Genomic DNA, 20426 nt, shown 5'->3' on the forward strand with positions numbered 1-20426 from the left:
ATATAGGCTCTTGGCAAAATATAGAGGTATGAAAAGCCTATTTATAGGCTCATTGGCAAAAATAATGAAGAGCACAAATATAATGTATTGAGCACTAGCACCTGCTGAATGCAGTCAAGTAACTATGACTATGACTATGACTCCTCTTCGAAGGGGTTTTTGATCCTGAGGACAGAGGTGAGGTAAGGTCTAAGGATAATTTATTGGCTTTCAAAAAAAAAAACTGTAGAAAAAATTGAAATTGTGTGCCATGTATTATTTCCTGAAAAAATTGTAGAAAATTATAAGTAATAAGAACAAATTTTACAGCATCTTTTTTTTTAAGATAGTAGATCTACTTGTTTTCTCTGGGCCCCGTGTAGGTCCGGGTGTTAAAAGAATAGGCCTGCAGCAGCGCTAAGCTTGTCGTAGAAGGCGACTAAATAGCTTGTTCCCAGAACCCTAGACGGGGGCTAGGGCGCTCTGCCCACAAAGCAACTGGGTGTGTGTGCCCCAGGTGGTGGAATGGGGTACCCCTGGCGTCTTACATGCTGGGGTTGTCAGGCTATAATATGGAAAAGCTGACCGCAAACCATAGTGGTGCACCGTGTTGGGAAAGATGCCACGTTCCTCGCTCGTTAAAGAACCCTACTGTGGTATTCTCCCGGAGTAGGAACCATAAGGCTCCGCCACAGGAGGCTAAATTGCCCGACCCTACCCACCTCTCCCTATTTCCAGTGGCAATCAAAATTTGTCGACCCCATTGTCGTTGTGTCCCATCCCATTTTTCATTTCATCATCATTTCATGTTCATTTTATCATCAATTTCATGTTCATCGGCTGAATAGAGCTGAAATATTGCTGCTCGGACGTTAAACCCCAACAAACAAACAAACAAACAATGTTATCTCTGGCCTAACGTCCAAGATAAAGTGAAAGTAAGAGGCTGATACGGTAAATATATCAATACCGGGCGTTTGTTGTCGATCTGAAGGACGATTTTTAGTCCAACGATGATATGGTTCATCTTTGTGAGATATCGGTGTTCCATGGTGTAAACTTGTAGGTCTTTCTCTATATTTTTCTTCGGAATGAGAAGGGTCCGTTAAATTGAGACTTCTGCCACTCATTTTCGAGGGTGTCCGTTACTGTAGCATTGTGGGTAATTTCCCTACTTCGGTCTATTCCGGTAAATTCCGGTATTAAAACGAAAGTAAATTTATTCGCGGGAATATACGGTAATACCGAAATGCGTCACCCGTACCGGCACCAATTTTCCCTGTACCCAAGTACTCAGGGGTGGATCTAGGATTTGAGGTTAGGGAGACTGGGGGGGGGGCGTTAATTAAACTAAATGCCGTGCAAAGCAAAGCAAAAAATACTATGCGGTGAAACTTGTGGTGAAAAATCTTTTTCTTACCGATTTAGGGTAAGTCCTTGGATCCGCGCCTGGTACTCTTTTGCCGATTTCTTCATCATTACGTGATCTTTCCAGCTGATAATTTGTCCACATTTACAGAATGATATGATGGCTAGGCTAGATTAATTGATTTTTAAATTGTTTTTCGAAAATTTGATTTTCATTCGATTTTCAGTTTCCAAAGGTAGCGAATGAAAGTCCTCTGAGTTTCTGGTATTTTTATCTTAAGAAGGGATACTAAATATTGTATAACCTGTGGGAGTGACTAGTCTGTCAAGTCATGGATTATACAGGGAGAAATATTTGTTGAAGTAATACAGTGAACCCTGGACTTTGGTTTTACTATTAGTTTTAAGTCATAATGCACTATGAATTAAAGATGGCATATATTAAAAAAAAAATTAATATCATGATATAATATACATCCACACCAACTGAGAACTACATATAATCATTATATTAAGCACCAGACAAAATAACTATAAATTCATGTCATAGACATTAAAAAGTAAAATTAAGTCGACTTGATCACAAGTCATTGTAAGAAGTATAATGTTCAGTGTACTGTTGGTCCATAGATATAGAAGCACTATACAATACAACTACTGTAATTCACAGCACTATAAACATATAAACTATAGACAAGGCAAAAAGACATTGCACAAATTTGTTTAAGGCATATTGTTTCAATAACCACACGTCATCACTAGTCATCACAAGTCATATAATGTTCACTTTGTTGTGAGTCCATAGGTAAAGGCACACTCCCCTAAGAGCTACTAGCGCTGATATCCCTCTCGACGTAGCTGTTCCAAAGGGCAAACACTTTATCCTGGACTTGTCTGCTCTTCTTACGCTGGTACCACTGGAGCTTGCCTTCGGTGACAAGCTTGAGTTGAAGGGGAATGTCTGGCTTCGGCGAACAACCCTCGGTGGTAGAACCCTGATGGCTACATAACCATTGTACTAGTATTTGTGATGCCACCCCTCGATTTCTGGTTGGATCTGCAAAATGTACCACTAAACGTCTTCAAAACTTTTATCTTCTATACTCACAGCTGTCAAAGGGTGTCTGTAGTCCTACTACAACACTTGTTACTCCCGTAGTGGTATTAATTCACTGTGGATCCTGAAATATTCGAAAGATCTTTTTGAGACAATCAGTTCAACACTATTATCAGAATATACTAGTAGTAACATTAAAACCTATGACTTTTCAACACTGTATACTTCTATTCCCCATACTCAGTTAAAATCCCGACTTAAAAAAATATATATCGTTGTTTGTTTTTCAAAAAAGATGGTACACTTAGATACAAATATATAGTTCTTGGTAGAGATTCCTCATACGTTGTAAGAAGTAATTCCATATCATCTTCCAAATAAACAGAGGAAGATGTTTACAAAATGCTGGAATTTTTAATCGACCACATATTTGTCTAGTGTGGTGGACGCGTTTTTCAACAAACGGTCGGCATTCCAATGGGATCAAATTGTGCTCCTCTACTTGCTGACCTTTTCCTTTACTCTTATGAGGCTGACTTTATAGCTGATCTGATCAGAAAGTAAGAATATCGTTTAGCTAGATCCTTTAATCTCAGTTTCCGCTATAAAGAAGACATATTATCTTTAAACAATCCTAATTTTGGGGATTTGATACATAGCATCTACCCCAAAGAACGTGAGATAAAGGATACTACATACACTGTGAAGTCAGCCTCATATCTTGACCTACACTTAAAAATCGATGGAAAAGGAAGACTATTGACCAAACTTTACGACAAACATGATGACTTTTCATTCAGAATTGTCAAATTTCCACATTGAATTAACAACACTACGTGGTAGAACTGGAGACCCTCTTTGACAGTTGTGAGTATAGAAGTTAAAAGTTTTGAAAGAGGTCTGGTGGTACATTTTTCAGATCCAGCTATGTAGCGTTGTTAGTATGGATTCTTGTTAGGAATCACAATCATCATCTTTGGTAGAGAGACCAAAAGAGGATAGCACAGATTTATGGTTTTACACTATCTCTCCTTTGGAGAGTGTGTAAGCAGTACAGGTCTTATCACTATTATTATTTTCTTTATCTACCCCTGATAATAAACATTGGATATAATATATTTTGCAGACAAAAACAATGTTTTTTTTGTTTTGCCTGCTGGTACGACAACATATTTGTCATGTATAGTAGACAATGTTTTTTACTACATCGGGGTCTTTGAAAACTGATGTAGCATTGATACTCATTGACCACTGAAAACTTTCTAACGATTCAAAATTAAAGATATCACAGCTTTTACCCATTCTGACAGAAAATGCATGTTTTCTTGTTCTCGTTTAATCCTTTTTCTTGCGTAGTCCTCCACGGCATCCATAAGAACTTTAAAGTTTTAATTTCAATTTATGGAGCGTTGTTCACGGTACTTGCGACCTTTGGAAAGGACCTCACGAAAAGATTCGTTTTCGATGATGTTTTTAAATCTCCCGTAATTACGTGACTGGAAGAACCATATTTGAATTGAGAGTTTTGCAAGAACAGTCAGGTGGTTTAGCCTTCCAATCCGCAATCTCGAGGTCCTACAATAGACCTTTACAATTGAAAATTTTGGATGCAATAGGTGAAGTATAGGAGTATGAAATAATCGGTATTGATTTGTCCTTGGAATATGGGGGAATTTTGTTGGAAACGTTTTTGAAATGGAGGATGTTAGCCAAATTAATCGTATCTATACCTTTGTTGACATACGGTAGTGGAAAAAATGATCTTTTTTCTTCATCTTGACCTTTCACACAAACTGGTTTAAAGAGTCTGTGAAAATCAATATCTAAAATGATGGTCACAAGTCTTTATAATGATGAGGTAAGTTCAGAAACAGGAGTGTAAAGACTTGTTTTGTAAAAGGAGTGTAGTAGAGAAGTCCAGAAGGTTTCTGTATGAAAGGAAAGAGACCATCTTTGGAGGCATCATGCATCTTAGGTGACGTATAGTGGCGATGGTCATGACTCCCATTTTGTCTTGGACATTTGTCAAATAAATTCATCACGTTTATGCTATTGTTATATTCGCTTGAAAGGTTTCCTATACCTTTGATGTTGTCGTTGCATCCATAAGGTATTGTAGTACTAGTACCTAGTCTGCGTATCCAGTATTCCTATCTTTTCCTGCGATTGTTTTTACTTAGAACGGGACTGTTCGTTGGGTGGTAATTTTTTTCTAGAATATGAACTTTCATAGAGAGGATTGAATGATCATGTTGATTAAAATGTTGATAAACTGTCGGGAATTTGGTGGTTTTAATTCCCGAATGATGACTGCACCTTCTTTTGTTTAATCTTTCTCGTGTTTCACCGACATATACTAGACCGCATAAGTTGCATTCCAATCCATATACATGTATTGAGTTTGTTAATTTGCAACTTAAGTCATCGTGACTTCCTGTATGAAAGGTTTTGTTTAACGACTATTCGAGGTATAAAAATTCAAACGATCAGTAAATTGATTCAGTACATGAGTACTTTGATTTTGTAAATTATGCCATCACAGACAAACATAAACAAAACCGTGTTTTTTGTCATCCGATTTGTCTTAATATATCTCAATATATTTCTGTTGCAAAATCTAAAGGTCGATAATTTTTGCTTTTGTTTTCACAATTATTTTCCAAACATACCAAAGATGTTTTCAACATGCTGGAATATTTTTTTTTCGATAACATACTTGTCCAGTGTGGTGAACAAACAGTCGGCATTCCAATGGGGAAAATCTATGTTCCTCTTTTAGCTGATTTATTCCTTCACTCTTATGAGGCAATGCATTCCGTATTGTCAACTTACCTTTTATCCGTGGCAACATCTCTTTAGCACCTGCGTATGGAGTTTTAATATCACAACTCATATGTTAAGCCAGAGCTTGCCGTTTTTGTATCGCACTGCACGTCTTACAATTAAGCTTCTGGACAGGGTTATGTTGCTACAAGGTTGAAGTCATCACTACAGAAGTTTTAAGCTTGTCATCATGAAAACGTGGATCGTTATGGTGTATCGAGAACTGATTTGTACGGCATGTCAGTTTTTCTTTCCGTCTTTCGTCTACCCGTGACTTGACTTTATATGAGCAACTCGGCGGGTGTTTCTAGAAAAGCAGAGGACGCTTACCCTAACGGTGCACCTTGCCCATGCTCCCAGTTTTTGGTGGAGTCCGAGTTGCTCATTTTACTTTTATTATTTTGTATGTATTATTCTGGTTATTATATGTTCTTTGTTGTTTATGTCTGTTTTTTTTCATGTTTGGTCTTTGTCCCTGGATTACATTCTTTGATTTCTGCCAGAATCATGAATCCCTTAATTTTTCTTTGAATTTCTTCGGTATTCAAGGATGATGCATATTTTAAGAATCAAAAAAGCAAACATTTTTGACCATTTTTTGAATTCGGTGAAATGCCTTAGCGAAACTGTATACAAATTTCGTCAAGTTTAGTCAAACGGTCGCGAAGAAAACGACAAAAAAATTACACACAAATTATATTATCCTATTAAGTTTTTGGTGTTGAACTTTGACCTCGAAACTTCGAAAATTGCACCATGGAAACCTTCTCAAACAGGCTTTAATCGAAGCCCCTTTTAAACACCTTCAAAATGATACCAAATTCAACCGTGTGATTTTTCGGTCTATTAAACTCTTAAAATAAGCGTCATTGTGTGAATATGTCCTACACTTAATAACATTTTAACCAAAAACACAATTTTTTTTAAATGCCAGGGTCAGACTCGAACTGAAAATGTTATAATATTGAATTACTGTTTAGTACAACTGCAAATCAGTTAGCCTAAAAACACTACACGAAAATAGTTTCGTAATAAGCTGCTTCTGTCCGACCTTTTTGAACTGATTTTTAGGTAGGTTTAATTGTGTTATTTATAAACTGTTGCTGTGAGCTACCATTTCCTCAGTCAGTGTTAAGACAGTTTATTCGAGTTTATGGAAATAAATTATTGCATATAAAACAAATTGCTTAATAAATCAATACACTGTACAATAGTTGAGGAAGCATGACAAACAGCGGCCAGAGAGAGAACATTTTGTCATTTATGGTTCTAGCAAAGTTTTCGTAATTTTGATTGTAGTTTCTGGCTTATGATACTGTTACATTTTAAAACGTTCGTAACGAATAGAAGTGTTTTCTATCAATAAAAAGTTGTCTATCTTGTCGTAGACTTCTACATTCTACTATGTAATGGTATTCATCACCAACAGTTTCCCTTCAAAAGGGGCACCTTTCTTTTTTTCTCCTTGAATATTTTGCCATCGGCCACTCGCTATCAATAAGGTTGTAGCGTATGGTTAATTGTTTATAATCATGACAGTGTTATAATATCTTTCTCATTTAACGTTCGAAGTTATGTGACCCTTTATATATTCGGTAATTTATTGTTTTGGGTGAGAGAACTGAAAGAAATAATAATGATAAATAAACAAATTCCCAATAATAAACTAAATAAACAGATTCCCTTGATAAACAAAATAATAGGCAAACGAATCAAAATGAAAAAAAAAGGAATCGGGGAAAATCATTGATAAATTTTCTAATATGTTAGAAGAACCATAGAATTCAAAACAGACTAATAAGTAATAACTCATACAAGTTGAAAAGATGCAAAAACCTTTGTCCTACATAAATCATTTCCACTATCATTATCTATCTTATACACATTTTTACGACGCTAAAAACAATTATGTATATCAGTATGTTGGTTTAATTATGGTAAAATAGTATTGCATGACAATATTGTGAGATAATAAAGTATATTTATACGAGTTTACACACTATTTTATACAATATTATTTGGCACATGATAGAATCCCATCAACCACAATATATATATTATACTAAGTTCCAATGTTTACACATTCACAATGAGATGGGACTTCAACAGCAGCGAAAGTAACAGGGGGATAATGCGGTAAATTATGATCCCATATCAGCAACCACTGATGGCGATACATTTGTATACAACTCCCCCTACCACATGTGGAATTCTCTCTGAAAATATCGGATATACTGATAAATAGTCATTTAAAATAATACATGTATACATAATCAAGATACAGAAGAATATGCGCCAGTTGTAGGACATCTTTGACTACGTTATTTGTCATGTCAGCAAGATGATGTAGTTGAAGTACATACCGTTTATCTTCACATTTTTTGTTTATTTTTTTAGTGTTTTTTCCCAGACGATTCGGGAAAGGATATTGTCCATTTTTTTTTCTTTTAAACTAAGGAGGACTTTGAATTGCTTAATATTCGACCTAAATGATTTTGAAACTTAAGGATCGTTTAGATCATATCATAATCAAATTATTCACGTCCCTTTTCTAGTTATTCAGTCAATGTTGCTGGTTGTGGTACAACTTTCAACATGTTCTATATGAGTTGTTTACTTACGGACATTTTCCAGTAGGAACAAATTGGTAAGCATCGTTAAAATGTACAACTTTTAAATTCCTGTTGTTTGAGACTGTATCATTTATTATCTCATACGAGAACTCTCTACAATATAAAAAGGTATTTAATTATTATTTCACTGATGAGCATCATGAAAGAACATGCATATGTAAAACGAAAACAATTAAACTCATTAGTACGTTAATCGTTAATTACTGATAAATGCTTTTATTGCTGATAAAGGTTTCTCAAAGGAACAAAAAAGGACACATTTATAGCGAGATCGCCAAATAGACAGTTCCAACGATTTAGCAAGGCTTACAATGTGCTGCAAACCTCGCACTAAAGTCGGTAAAATGCTCTAAACGCTAGAGATAAATACATCCCATACATTGATATGGTGCGATTTGTTAAGGTACGGTTGGTCCGGTTTTACAGTGTTTACTGGTATTCTATTCAGCGGTGCTAGGCTGAATGCTAACAAAACGGGCAATTACAATATCAAGTTATAACGGATAGGTATTTTTTATTGTTTTATAAAAATTAGACACAGATTTTATAAATTAAGTCTATTCGGTACAACATACGACAATGAGAAAACTGTCATTTTGACACGTAGATTGTTCAATAACCTTCTCCACTTTATATCATCAGTAACGCTTTATGATTTTGATATATCTTTCGTTTATCTGTACCTTCTTTGTCTATTAAATATTGCAATATGAAGCAAATCTTCAAGTGAAAAAACTTACATTCAATAATTATTTATTACCAGAAAATAAATATTCATCCCAAAAATAACATCTTTTGACACTAAACACGACAGGAATCAATCAAACATGGTAATTGACGTATCAGAAATATGCAGCCAAATTTGTGGTTTCTTAAAAAAGTACATTTCGCCAAATCATCACACAATAAAAGTCATCTGTCAGAATAACAGGAAATATTTACAGTTAATTCTGGTTTCATACAATTGATCAATTTATGTACAAAACAGTGAAACATACACGTTTGTGAATGAACAATGAACTTTCAAAGAAATTCGTAAGCAAAACAATTTTTGAATCCTCGGTAATTTCTACCGAATGGTTAGACCACAAGACTTTTCATTCAGTGCATACAATCAATGTATCAAGAGCACACATATATTAGACAGAAATGATGTAGATATAACGATTTCCTGAGTAAAATGTGTTTGCTTTGGTCTATTTACATATCAAAAATACGAAGGAAATATATTTAAAAGGAATATGAAATATCGAAAAGGTGTCAATGGCATTCAATATTACAGAAAGTATTTAACTAATTGAAAGTTTTTATTTCTATAAATGAAGTGAATAGTTTACTTATTAGCAAGTAATTAATTGATTCCACGCGGGGCTCAGTTTGTATAATGTTTTAATCAAAGAAGGTGTGAAACTTGTCATGGATGTCAGTAAATATGTGCATATCTTGTGCCAATTTATTAATTCAATTTCTTCAACCCTCCCGATGTAACAAACTGATTATTCGGGTTATTAATTGGTAAACAGGTTTTATGAGACTTACGAGACGTCGTGTATTTGAATCGCATCTGAATTATGTTAAATCTCCAGTTTTTTTTTCAAACTGGAAGATATGTAGATATTTGTTGTAGTTATAAGTCATCGGGAATATGACATAATACAGTTAGAGACGGAATCCATTTTCTCCAATTTATGACAATTGCAGCTGTGCCATTACAAGGAAGTCATATTTTCTATTTACTTAATCTTTTTGGGATTAATTTATTTTTAAACGCTGTTTTTGTAAATTTTTAGAATTTTTTGGAGTTATTAGTGCTCGACATCTTAACATTCTTGCCGATCATTTTTAATTCGATTTATAAGTACATTTTTATGTTACTTACTATTTTTGAGGAAAGGGTTTGAAATTCCGACAAAACGTCCGACTACATAATAAAATAAACAATAAATGGGTAATGTATGTAGAAATATATATATATTTTTTAAATTAACGAAAATAACAACTAGAAACAGTCAAAGTATGATAGAATCAAATGGAAAGTTATCATGAGATTTGTTCTAAATCATAACATGGTTCTAGGACATGATTTTAGATTTTAAACGATCGTGGTGTCCTTAACATATACATATTTACATACATAGTATCTAGATAAATATTTTTTTTCATTTGAAGCCTTTTACATTCTTTTGATTACCTCTATAACCTTGGTTCCCTTGATTACTCTTTGATTACCGCTATAACCTTGGTTCCCTTGATTACTCTTTGATTACCACTATAACCTTGGTTCCCTTGATTACTTTTTCATTTTACACAATATTTTCTTAATTTTATAACGTTTATATTGTTTGATCATTATATCATCGTTTAATACATTTTAACTAAATGGAAAGTATAAGGAAACTGGGAGCCCTACTTAATCTGCATGAGGTTTCGACAGTATCTAACTTGAGGAACACAGACTGTATCCTGGCCATAATCTTAATGACAATCTGTGGTCAGATGATCCGAGGACATTAATGAAAATACATATATACTTGATTCTCAGAATACAAAATGTTTCTCTCAAATAACAAATTGAAATATTAAAAATTGTAATATTTCGAATAACATACATTAAAAAGTTTTTTTTATAAAGAAAAATAAGAATAGTATTAGATAAATACAAATTTAAATTTTTAATATAAAAAAAATATATTGCTTTCTGTTATAGATCTTTTAAAGACGGTCTGATTTTGGTAGTTGCATAATATTAAAATCGTATTTGCAATTTCATATTTATATGATTATTTTTTTTTATTTCAAATTAAGATAGTATAATTGAAAGATGAATTAAATACAATTTTTATAACCACAAGATAATCCGCAAATTGCAAATAGCTATCAGACGGATAATCAATATAGAAGAAAGATTAAAAGAAAAAAACAAAAATAAATGCGTTGCAAATTCCGGACCATCCTAACACCTATCTAAAACAGTCAAAGTAAGAATTAATATTATTTTTCGACTCTTTCGAAAACATCATTTGAGACAAAGAGACGCCTTCAGAGCATTGTAAGACAGTTGTTAATTGTGAAATATTCAATCATGAGACTAAACATGTTTTTCAACAGACTTCAGTGCAGTATTTACCAATTGCAACATGAGTAAGGAGTTGAAATTTCATTAAAATTCCCCTATAATAAACTTACGTTTGGCAACATGAATTCTTGACAGATCCCTGGCTAGGTATTATGTTTTCCACATAACTAGTCTCGCGATGACGCTTCGTGCCAGCAGGTTTTATGATAGGTAACTTAGATAGTTCATTGGAATTCAGAAGAAGTCCGGGAAACATCGTTTTAACAATCTCATGAATGGGTTTCTCCGTAGGAGTAGTAGGCTCCAGAGTACAGTGACATGTATGTTTTTTCCACCATCTTTGATGAGAAGAATTTGAAGATCCATAAATGCAACATAATACCATGAATACAAGCCAGTGATACTTCGTCATTCTTCCTATAACAAAGCACAAACATCATGATAGAAATGGTTTTATAAAAAGGGAAACCTAAGGCGGACAACACAATGTATTAAGTAAAGGATGCAGTTTATCAAACTGTAAGGTATATTTTACTTTATTTGCTCCGCTATTCATAATTTTCCCCAAATGTTATTTGAAGTTATATTTGTGTGAGACGGAAAACAAATGGTTCATTTTATAACGTCAGAAATGTTTTATTAAAGATCAAACCACGCAAAGGAAACTGATATTCTATTGTTTATCTAACACTGCCTTCTAACCAATAGGAAATGGTCAGTTCATCTTCAGTCCGGAATTATCTTTTACCTACAGGACGATGTTATCATTTTCATTCCTATTCTTTTAATATTATAGTAGTTTTTGTTCACTAATCGAAAAGTTTTATCATTTTTTAAAATTAATATGTTGTCATTTTTCTTTTTATATATGGGACAATATAACAACCGTAAGCAAGTTACTGTTTAAAAATATTACCTTCATCCATGTTAACATTTTAAGAGTGCAGATTTGGAGACTGTAGGGAACTCTCCAGTCCAGTAAGTCATACATAACTAAATTAATCGTTAACTAATTTTGGTATGCTAATTAGAGGTTTGTACAGTTTATGATTTGACATACTACATGTATAAATTACAGACATAAATAATGATTTATATAAATATGTTAATGTAGAGGGTTCAAATGACTACAAAACAGAATTTAGTCAAAGATTTTTCAATTGTGTTTTTTGCTGTATTTTTACTGGATTGGGTTTATTTTTTTCAAGGTTCAAAATACTAGTATACTCTGTTTGAATATACTTACTGAGAATTGACTTACTTGAAAATTTTAGACCTCCTAAAAACAACAAACCAAAGTTTACCCCAAAACCTGTGTTTGTATAGTTCCTATGTCATTTTTTCCCCTTTGTCATGATCTACGTACAAGGCATTATAAATATCCTCAAAAGCATTATTTGTAATGGTTGACAGGTCAGTCGAACAAAAGATTTTCCTCGATTCCTTCCTCAAATCAAGAACTTTTTTTTATGAAACCCAAGGCCTGATAGCAGACAAAATATTGAGGTCGCACGTAAATGCAAAGAAGATCATAGGTCATATAGTTAAGGAATAGTGCGCACAGAACGCTTTAATCAGCTATATGCCATTGCTTTAATGAGATACGTATAAAAGTACTCCTTTTCTACCACGAACAGAGATGCAAATTTGACATACATGATGTGCTACTTCATAACCACAATTCTCTGCGTATTTCCTCAAAGGCCTTGTAATGTTTAAACCGACTTCATAATATCGTATTATTCGCTCTGTAGTGCATTACGTTGAATGATGTGTTTCACTGAACAATGAACAAACAGAAATAAAAAAAAGTCACATTGAAGTCTAAATCCTAGACACGTAGACACATGGAAGTTCAAAGTCGCTGCTAAAAAAATCACACGTTATGAAGCAACGCAAATCATCGCAGTGAATATATGGTAGATATGTATGCATATAGTAGTTTAGGCAGAGAGGAAAAGAACAAGAAACTTACTATGTAAAAGTGATATTTTCCGGGTTATCCGTAATCTGTTATACACATATTTGTCCCTTTGGATTGAAAGGAACTTGGTACTTTAAATATTGCATTTTTCATGCATTTTAACAGAACTGGATCAGAAGAAATTAATTAAAACGATCTACAAATATTATGTCATACTGCTGTAATTTATGTTCAAATTTGAAATAAATCGCCTTAGTGATACACATAATTTAGACTTCGGTTTGACAATTTATTGACAGGGACGAATTGTACAGATGTCTTATAAATAAAATATTGACTTGAATAAATAGCATAAGCAATAAATTCAATCAACATGCACCTATATTTGACGAGTTATTAGAGAGAAAAATGTTATCAATCACAATTTTTTAGACAGTTTGAAATAAGACAATCCCAATGACCCAGGTAGTAGTATAAACATGCCAGCTTATGACTTTAATGAAAATAACTATTACTAGCATAGGTAAAAAAACACACTAATGAACCATCAAATTTACATGCATGATGAGCGCACCATTATGCCGTATGGATAATTCAGCGCTGAAGTTGATGGTTAACATAGTAATCTATTTTTCCCTGGTCAGGTACAGAAATATTACATCAAACAAAATAAAGATATGATTATGCACAGAATTCAACATCTTTATTCTGGATATATTTATAGCGCCGATCCTGGTGGAACCAAGTGTCAATATACGAGGATATTATGCGATAAACTACAACCCCTTGTCATGTTAAGAGTTCAATTACGTTTAATCACTTTAAATATTTAAAACAGCATTGCTTCTCGAAGACATTTATACATTCATCTACTTTGAATTTAAAACTTATTTATTATAATTAATAATCGTGAAGCAATGCATGTAAACAGCGATTTAGGATTACCAAGCTTCGACACGGTAATCCCCCTCAACAGAGAATTAAATGATTATGTGTATAAGTGAAGTCTCAGTAAAAACCTAATTCATATTGGCAACGTTAAGTTGTAAATAGACAGGAAAGTGAAGATTATTAGGTAGGCACTAGAAAATTATGTAATTTAAGTTGAATATTTGTTAAAATGTATCCATTTTAATATATTTTTGACAGAAGAATGCTTAAGCCATCATCATTATCTCTATGATAACGGCTATTTCGTGATGTATCCTTCAGTTGTTATTCAATATTCTTGTAACCTACATGTACGTTCGTGTGTATGGAACCCAGTAACATATCACGTTTTACATGAGATTCTTGTGCCCTTTAAAGAAAGTAATACTAAACACTTACAAACTTACACAAGTATAAAATGCCAATTATAATTCCTAATACGCTATAAAAATGTTAAAGTAGTTCTAAACAATATTTGTATGGTTACTGAACCTCACCGCTTTATATCTTCTGAATAGGGGTAATATCAACTAGTAAATACTTAAAACCAATGTCTAATTGTTCTGTGGTACTACTCTATCAAATATTTGTTGATGGGTCCTAGCTTAACATTTCAAAACGTGCTCGATTGTATAAATGCTTCTGAGAATAGAGTGGAAGTTATCTGTTAGGAGTGTTATTCTCTCTCTCACCCAGTTCTAACCACCGATATGATACTCTTTGTTGCATATGAAACTCTAATATAATTATCATCTGCAGGTTGTCATAAAAATTAAAAAAAAAAAAAAAAAACAAAAAAAAAAAAAAAACAAAACTAGCTATTCTGTTTCAGAGTCTGCTTGTAATACTGATCCATTAAAACCGATTTGTTATTTTATCCCTAGGTACATTGTACCAAATGTTGTCCAATGCACCACTCCTGAACGTTATCTAAATATATAGCATCAATCCCATCCGAACGTATACACAAATACACTAAAAACGTTCGTGCTGTATCAGTAAACTATAATTGAACATACTGATACATAATAGCACAAAGCTCAATTGGAGTCGAATGGAACTACATATATATACGTGACGCATGACAAAATACCGGAATTACAATACATGCAAATATTGGATTATTTTCAGTTGCACATACTCACATGACGTTCGAAAGTATATATCTTTTTTTCAGCTTGAAAAAAAATTGATTTCTATACTTGGACATTGAATACATTTTGGAGCACTCATTCTGAAAATTGACTCATGCACTGTCGATGAATTTCAAAGGCAACAGTATAACATTAAAACTTATCTCATTTCAGCCTTCGGCAAATGAAAAGTTTTTTTTCAGCAATACAACTAAGAAATTGCTCTTAATATATGTTTTGTTCGTGGTAATTTGATCATAACATAATTGTTACTTCAACTTCCTGGTATATATGCGACAGTGTCAAAACAGTTTTATAGAACAGACGTGAAAACAGCTACCGTTGAATGTAAGTTTAAATGGTGCGCCAACATCAGACCTTTTTGGAAAATCTCCGTACTCTAAGCGCCAACATCAGACATTGTCGATGGCTTTTCGTTCAGTGTGTTCATATAGACCAATCAAGCATGTCCCGTAGTGGTATGAATGCTTTGGCAACATAATGCGTTCCTTGCTGTCTGATAACGCCAGCATTCCTCTATTTAACCATTGAATACAGTTACTTCTATAAACCTTTGAATACTAGTGAAAACTTGAATCGTTTTATCAATTTTTTTGCCAAGCTTCCAGTAACAACCCATCACACCATCAAGCGCGAGAAATGAACGTAAACAGATCGATAATACAAGTCAACATTTAGCATCGAGAAGCACTAATTATTGCTTTTCAGTTTATTTTTGTCACTTATTCAACAATTATAACGAATTTATAATTTATGCAAACAAAGCAAGGGTGCCTATCAAATGGTCACAATTTACACAGGATATAAGAAATGTTTCATGATTTTGATAAACAGTTTGTCAGAAAATGCAAAAGGAAACATTTTATCACGAAAAAGGATTTTTTTTTCAATTTTGCAGGTAGTTAAGGATTAACAATCTATGGGGAATAACATTTAAGATGCTCTATCTATTGTCATATTTGTTTTTATTTTTTAGAAATTGTATAGACTGATTTATACTTACAATGATCGTTAAGTGGGCGGTTAATTTTCCAATTGGATCAAGCACATGTAAAAAGACTTAAAACTCCCTCTTTATTACATATAATTTTATTATACATATGCACACTTTACAGTTCACATGGTCGTTCTGTTCGGTATCTTCTTCTTTATATTATTATCAGTATTGCTTTCAGTGTGAAGGCTCTCAGAAACGGCTGAACAGAATGAAACCAAATTTGGCACTAAAAGCAGGCGTTATCTGCCATTGTGCAATATCATATCAAGAAATCTAAATTAGACGCCGTTTAAATGGACAAAAAATTATAAAAAAAATCGTAATATTTAATATTTGGTTTACAAATAGGTAATCACAAGAGCTTTTGATCGGCCACATAAAAAAAATAAAATAAAAAATGATCCCCATTCCAAGATGGCCATCAGTCGAAAATTAAAATAAAAAAAATCAACAACCAGATATTTTTAGTTCATGGAACCGTACAGACTGATTTTCGGATCTCCCGTGGCAATGGGACGTTTGGAAAAAAATCTGTATTGGTGTCCAACACAATGAGTTCTTCTTTGAGATAAGCATGCAGTAATAATGATGCCAAGAAGAAGAAACAACCAAACAAAACAACATTTTCCCCCACTTCGTTTGGGGAAAATAATCATGAGAACTGTCTATATCAAAATCAATGAAACATATCTTCATATCCTTTTTAAATGATTTTTTCGACAGACATCTTTGCTTTGCTTGTTGAAATTGCAAATTATCAAATACTTTCATTAATTTTAAAAGTGCTTTCGACACCGTTTGGTGATCTGGTTTATGGCAAAAGTTACGTAAGTCAAATATCAAAGGAAAATTATTTAATGTAATTCATAGTATGTATCAAAACACCAAATCGTTCATTAAAAGGGGTGAAGAAATTTCGAACTTTTTACGTCAGACATTGGTGAGAAAATTTGTCTTCTTTTTTATTTTCCCTATTTCTGAATGATTTGGAAGATTTTTTTCACAGAAAACAGTGTTGAAAGTCTTAGGACCTTTTCTGAGGTATGTCAAGAGTCTATATGAATATTTGTAAAATTGTTTATTATTTTTATGCTGATGATACGGCATTATTATCAGAGAGCGTAAATGATATGCAAGAGTTTGACATGGTTTGAAAGATACTGTGAGCGTTGGAAATTAAGTATGAACACAAGTAAAACAAAACTTATGGTTTTCAGTAAAAAGAAAACAATATTAAATCATAAATTCAAACTTAATGGAAAAGATATTGATATTGTAGGCACTTATTCATACTCAGGTGTGTAGTTACAATGGAAGTTTTCACAAAACAAAGAAAAGGTTGTGTGGTCAAAGCTAAAAGGCCCTCTATGCTTTGTATGCAAAAAAAAAAAAAATAATAATAATAAAAATAAGCATACCAATTGATTTACAGCTTAAACTTCTTGACTCATTGATATGACGTCCAATACTGTGATATGCATCTGAAGTTTTGGGTTTCGACAAAACAGATGAAATGGAAAGAATTTATTTAAAATTTTGTAAGAAAATTTTGAGAGTTCGATATACCACGCCTAACTATATGACCTATGGAGAATTAGGTCGATTTCATTTAAATATTAGTATCAAATGTAGAATGGTAATGTTTTCGAACAACCTTCTGCTCAACAATACAAAACTATTCTCAATCATGTATCAAGTTATGTAGAAATCACATTATTTAGAACCAGACAAACTCAAATGGATTACCCATGTTAAATCGATTTTTGATGATACTGATTATCGTTCATATGGGATGACCAAATACCTTTAGAAAAGAAAGTATTAAAGTCAATGCTTCGAGTACCTTTGGCCTAGAAAATTACCTGCTACGTTTACAACAAGCAGATAGACTGTTTATTTCTAAATTCAGATGCTCAAATTTGAAGATCCCCATTGAAACCGGGAGATGGTCAGGAATCCCACGAGATAAAGGAACATGCCAATTATGTAGAAAGGGAACAGGCGATGAATTTCATTACCTATTCATTTGTCAGAAAAGAGAAATTCTAGAACTTAGGCAAAAATATATGCCTAGCTATTATTTACAATATCCAACTGAACAAAAATTTATTAATTTATTAAAACTATGTCATACTGAAGTGTACAAAGACCTCGCTCATTTAATAAAAAGATTTCAAAGTTTTCTGTGATGTAATTTTATGTATTTGTAAAAATTGTGAATGTATTGAGTGTGGTTTACAAAATAGTTGTTTGTTGTGACTATGTTTGAATGTATATATGTCCTCTTGTACACCTGTGTGTCTGAGGTTTATCAAATAAAGTATTGTCTTGTCTTGAAAAAATGAACTAAAAATCTCCTAATTAGTGGTTCGCGCTCCTAAACGTCCCCCATTCACGATGATACTGTAGTATTTGACTTATAATATCGATCTTTTCACGTTTATTTCTCTCGCTTGACAGTGTTACACCTAAAACGTTTTACCCGGGGTTTATTAACATATACATTTGTACTTTATTAGACAAAAGATTATTGTAACGAAAACGTGTAATTTTTCTTCCTAATCTGTTACTTATAGGTCGAGATTATGATATTTAATAAGGACATAATGCTTTAAACAATTTAAAAGCGTTGTTGAATTACCCGGGTCGAATAATTACATGGCTAATCATCCAACATGAGTTCGATTACATGTTGATCTGTACTTCTCAATATTTATGCTCTGTCTAAATAACGATAGCATCATTAATTTCATTTCTGATGTTCAGGTTATAAATTAATTTTTATTTTTTCATCTGATCATGAAAAAAATCAATATTTCAATATAAATGTTATCTTTTGTCAAATTTTGAGTATAATATTTCGGAAGCGTATACGTACCATGTCTTTGTGCAATATTTCTATGTTTTACGTCTTAAAAATAACTAAAAAAATGGATTGAAAATTGCTCGTTCGTGTCTTAAAACGCATTATTACAAATGTAACAGGACACAAAATACATTTGTTCGTACATTTTCTCCGATATAGGGTATGTAAGTCTCGTCACGTGACTCCGTGATTTTATAAGAATGGGTCCTCGTCTACCATTCAAATGCATGGATATTCGTCATTAAGACATCAATGGGTTCAATATCAAAAGCATTTTTTGTGTGTATACATACTGATAACAAATGACAATATCTAGTTCTACATAATAAAAATGTTAAGAAAAGCATAAAACAGAAGATTTTGCATTGTGATTACAGCGTTTCGATTTCCCGGAAGTAAACAATAAAATGCAGATCGGTCTTCGGATTTCAATACGTTCAACATCAGAAATTCCGGAAGGGAAACTGATGCCAGAACGAGACTTACAAACCCTATTAAATTCGAGTCGCTTGCCTTTTTCAAATAAACTGCTGAAACTTACCCTAAAGAATTGACTTAAAATAAAAGCTAATAAGGACAGTTTTAATTGTCCTTTTCTGGATTTTGATGTTTCCATTTCACAAGATAAACTAAAAACTAAAATTTACGACAAGAGTTGACAATTCCCGTTTCCAGTTGTTATTATTATATATCATGTCAATCTGCTGAATTTTGATTGGTTCAATACAAGGGTAATACCGAGCGCGGCAAACCAGTGTGAGCTCTACCGTTATAACATGTACTTTCTAAATTTCCCTTGAGGTTCCCCAAAATACTAACGAAAAAAGTCACGTCCCGGAAGTAAAAAAAGTGGCTGTCCCCACGCAAAGATTTCATAATTTCCTTCAACCAAACACATAAAAATATAGGTTAAGATTACTTTTCAGTAGAAATAAATACATCTTTTCTGATAGTTTTCAAGTCTTTTTCTAATTTGTTTTACTTATCTAAATAAGTAAATGTTTTGATTATAAAAACTTCGGGAAACACGTGCCGGATGTACGTATGTGTGTATCTCCGCTGTTCCACTGCTGCTGTTGTCAAGAACCTAACTCGCCTCGGGAAAAATCGAAGCATAGCCTTTCTAAGATAGGAAATGCAATCATTTTCTTGTTTGGAATCTGCAGCTGTCGTCTGAGTTTTGTTAACGTCACATGATATGTGTAAAATATTCCCACCATCCGTGGAGAACTGTAATATTTCCGGTATCTGTACAGATTAATCTGACAGGCCAAAACTGAAATGGATGTTGCTAGAGATGCCCTTAAGGGATAAAAAAGTAAAGTATTGCGAAGTGCTATAAAGTTGTTGACCATTTTGAGAGCGAGGGAAAGGGCTCATGGGGTTGGAATTTTGGGAAAATAAACTGTTCAAGTTATTCATTTAATTTATTGAAAAAAAAATTCCCCCATTAATTAACAAGACAGATTTTCTAATAGAAATATTGATTTTGCTCGTTACTTAAATATAAATAATAATACTGTACTAGCGAATCAAACATTTTCATCCGGTTCGACCCCCCCCCCCCTTTGTAATGTCGCACAGACGGTGCATATATGGTAAAGCTCACGGTGCTCGCT

General features: G+C 33.1%; 2 protein-coding genes across 3 annotated transcripts in view; both read right to left on the reverse strand.

Annotated features, from left to right (window-relative positions):
• LOC148623059 (mitochondrial outer membrane protein SLC25A46-like) overlaps positions 1-1147 on the reverse strand; it is a 44564-nt gene extending 43417 nt beyond the window's left edge. For both annotated transcript variants that reach the window (XM_088573557.1, XM_088573556.1), the window contains exon 1: positions 950-1147. In XM_088573557.1, the coding sequence (XP_088429683.1) occupies positions 950-1109 (160 nt within the window). In that variant the 5' untranslated portion in view covers positions 1110-1147. The remainder of the gene's footprint in view (positions 1-949) is intronic.
• A 6130-nt stretch (positions 1148-7277) lies between these two features.
• On the reverse strand, positions 7278-11862 carry LOC148623060 (uncharacterized). The gene is made up of 4 exons (XM_088574159.1): positions 11853-11862; positions 11047-11353; positions 7849-7953; positions 7278-7443 (listed from the first exon to the last, which is right to left on the reverse strand). The coding sequence occupies exons 1-4, from the start codon at positions 11860-11862 to the stop codon at positions 7290-7292; spliced, it is 576 nt and encodes a 191-aa protein (XP_088430285.1). The 3' UTR covers positions 7278-7289.
• Positions 11863-20426: the final 8564 nt, after the last annotated feature.

This window comes from Perna viridis, chromosome 3 (genome assembly GCF_037379345.1).
Source record: "Perna viridis isolate PV_CMFRI_1.1 ecotype Kerala chromosome 3, ASM3737934v1, whole genome shotgun sequence".
Taxonomy (NCBI): Eukaryota; Metazoa; Mollusca; class Bivalvia; order Mytilida; family Mytilidae; genus Perna; species Perna viridis.